Genomic DNA, 1844 nt, shown 5'->3' with positions numbered 1-1844 from the left:
GGTGCTCTTGAGCAAGGCACCGAGCCCCCAACTGCTCGGGACGCCTTTCCATGTGCAGCCCCCTCACTCTGACATCTCTCAATTAGTGCATGTGTAGGTCCTGAGCATGTGTGTGTAATTCAGGCCTATGTGTAATGTGTGTAATAACAACAGAGTGAAAAGTGTAGTTTCCCCTTGTGGGATTAATAAAGTATAATATATAAAAAAAAGTAAATAATTTTAATGCGTTTTACAATCTAGGGTTTGTAATTTACCTTACAGTCAGAAAGACAATTTTGTCAGACATTGACTTATCTATATATTAATTCAAGGTTCTTCATTGGCCACATGCACAACAGTAACAGAAGTAGCGTTAGTTGCTGGCCATGAAAATATCAGGCCCCACCAACAATGTTTAAAGTCACTTCTTCCTTAGAATGTTAACTTAGATGGTAACTACAGTATGTTAACATCTTAACCTCATCATAATGTTGAGGATTACGGACACATGTTTTTTATGATGATACACAAGGTATGTCTCAGTATATTCTAGGAAATGGTCTAAATGTTCAGTCATATTATATAAATTACCTTATTTATCCCCCCTGTCAGACCAGATCTGCACCCTAGGCCGACCCCTGAGTCTGTGTTCTTTGCCAGGCCTCTGTCAATGTGGCCAACCACCGAATGCACTTCAGCTGCTCATTGCAGGAGCTGCGCTCCCTCATGGAGCAAAGAGAAGAATAGGCAGTGACAAGGATCAAGGAGACATACGGAGATGTTAACGCACCGTGTGCCAGACTGAGAACATCACCTGTTAAAGGTAAATATATTCTCCACAGTATTTCTGAAGCCAAACTACATATTTTACATGCACATAAATACATTTGGCTACATACATTTGCAAGTTTACTATGATGTGTGCATAAAGAAGAGAGCAACCATTCGATTTTTCAGAGGACAATAAGACATGCATGAATTCAGATGGAGAGTGCATTTTAGGAGCATCCCTTTCCCATTGCGGTACATGACGTGGCCTGTTTAGCTTATTACACATAAATACTAAAAACAATTCTACATTTTCATGGTAGTTAAAATTGTAATCTTGTGTAGGTTTTACCCCATCAAAAAGGTGTGAGCCTAAAATATTTTTTAATGATCAAAAATTTTGAAAACACTTATGACATTTACTTGGATCAAAAGATGTTACATTAAACATAAACTCAGGAAAATGGTGTACGCCAGGATCATAGGAGGACTTGTCTCTGATGTTGCCTTTTTGTCTCCTGAGACAGGTTTAAATGGAACATCGGAGGACATCGTCAAAAGTAGAGAAGAGTCTGGCCAGAACCACATCCCTCCACAAAAACCAAAGACATTTGTGGAGCTAGTGTGGGAGGCACTGCAGGATGTCACCCTGATCCTCCTGAGGCTGGCAGCCATCTTTTCACTGGCCCTGTCGTTCTACCACCCACCCATGCAAATACGACAGAGTAAGTTTTTATTTTTAACAGTCAGATCAACGGATGGTCACAATGTGTTCCCTCTTTTCTGTTGTTTTCAGTCACTGAGGTGGTCTGGGGTCCCATTTTCTCTAGTTAATTTAATCTGATCTAAGGCAATCAGATCACAAGTGGACAGCTCTAAGCATAGGTGAAAATACTCTCAGGGCGTCAGTATTCTCAGGACATCACTAAAAGCACATTCTGATGTGGTCTGAGCCAAATTTGTCTACATTCTTATAGCGGTGAGAATGGGTCAACATTTAAAACGCCTCCTCAACTGCGAGCCAAACTTCATACTCATTTAAAGTGTTCAGAATCAGAATCAGAATCAGAAATACTTTATTGATCCCCAAAGGGAAA

General features: G+C 40.3%; 1 protein-coding gene across 1 annotated transcript in view; it reads left to right on the top strand.

The window, feature by feature from the left end:
• Window positions 1-588: 588 nt before the first annotated feature.
• LOC116686761 (plasma membrane calcium-transporting ATPase 2) overlaps window positions 589-1844 on the top strand; it is a 6950-nt gene continuing 5694 nt past the window's right edge. The window contains 2 exon segments of the mRNA XM_074783851.1: window positions 589-802; window positions 1275-1472. Coding sequence (XP_074639952.1) covers window positions 667-802; window positions 1275-1472 — 334 coding nt within the window. The 5' untranslated portion in view covers window positions 589-666.

The sequence above is a fragment of the Etheostoma spectabile genome, unplaced genomic scaffold (assembly GCF_008692095.1).
Source record: "Etheostoma spectabile isolate EspeVRDwgs_2016 unplaced genomic scaffold, UIUC_Espe_1.0 scaffold465, whole genome shotgun sequence".
NCBI classification, from domain to species: Eukaryota; Metazoa; Chordata; class Actinopteri; order Perciformes; family Percidae; genus Etheostoma; species Etheostoma spectabile.
Note: the sequence above shows the minus strand (reverse complement) of the source record. Positions and strands in the feature narration are given on the sequence as shown.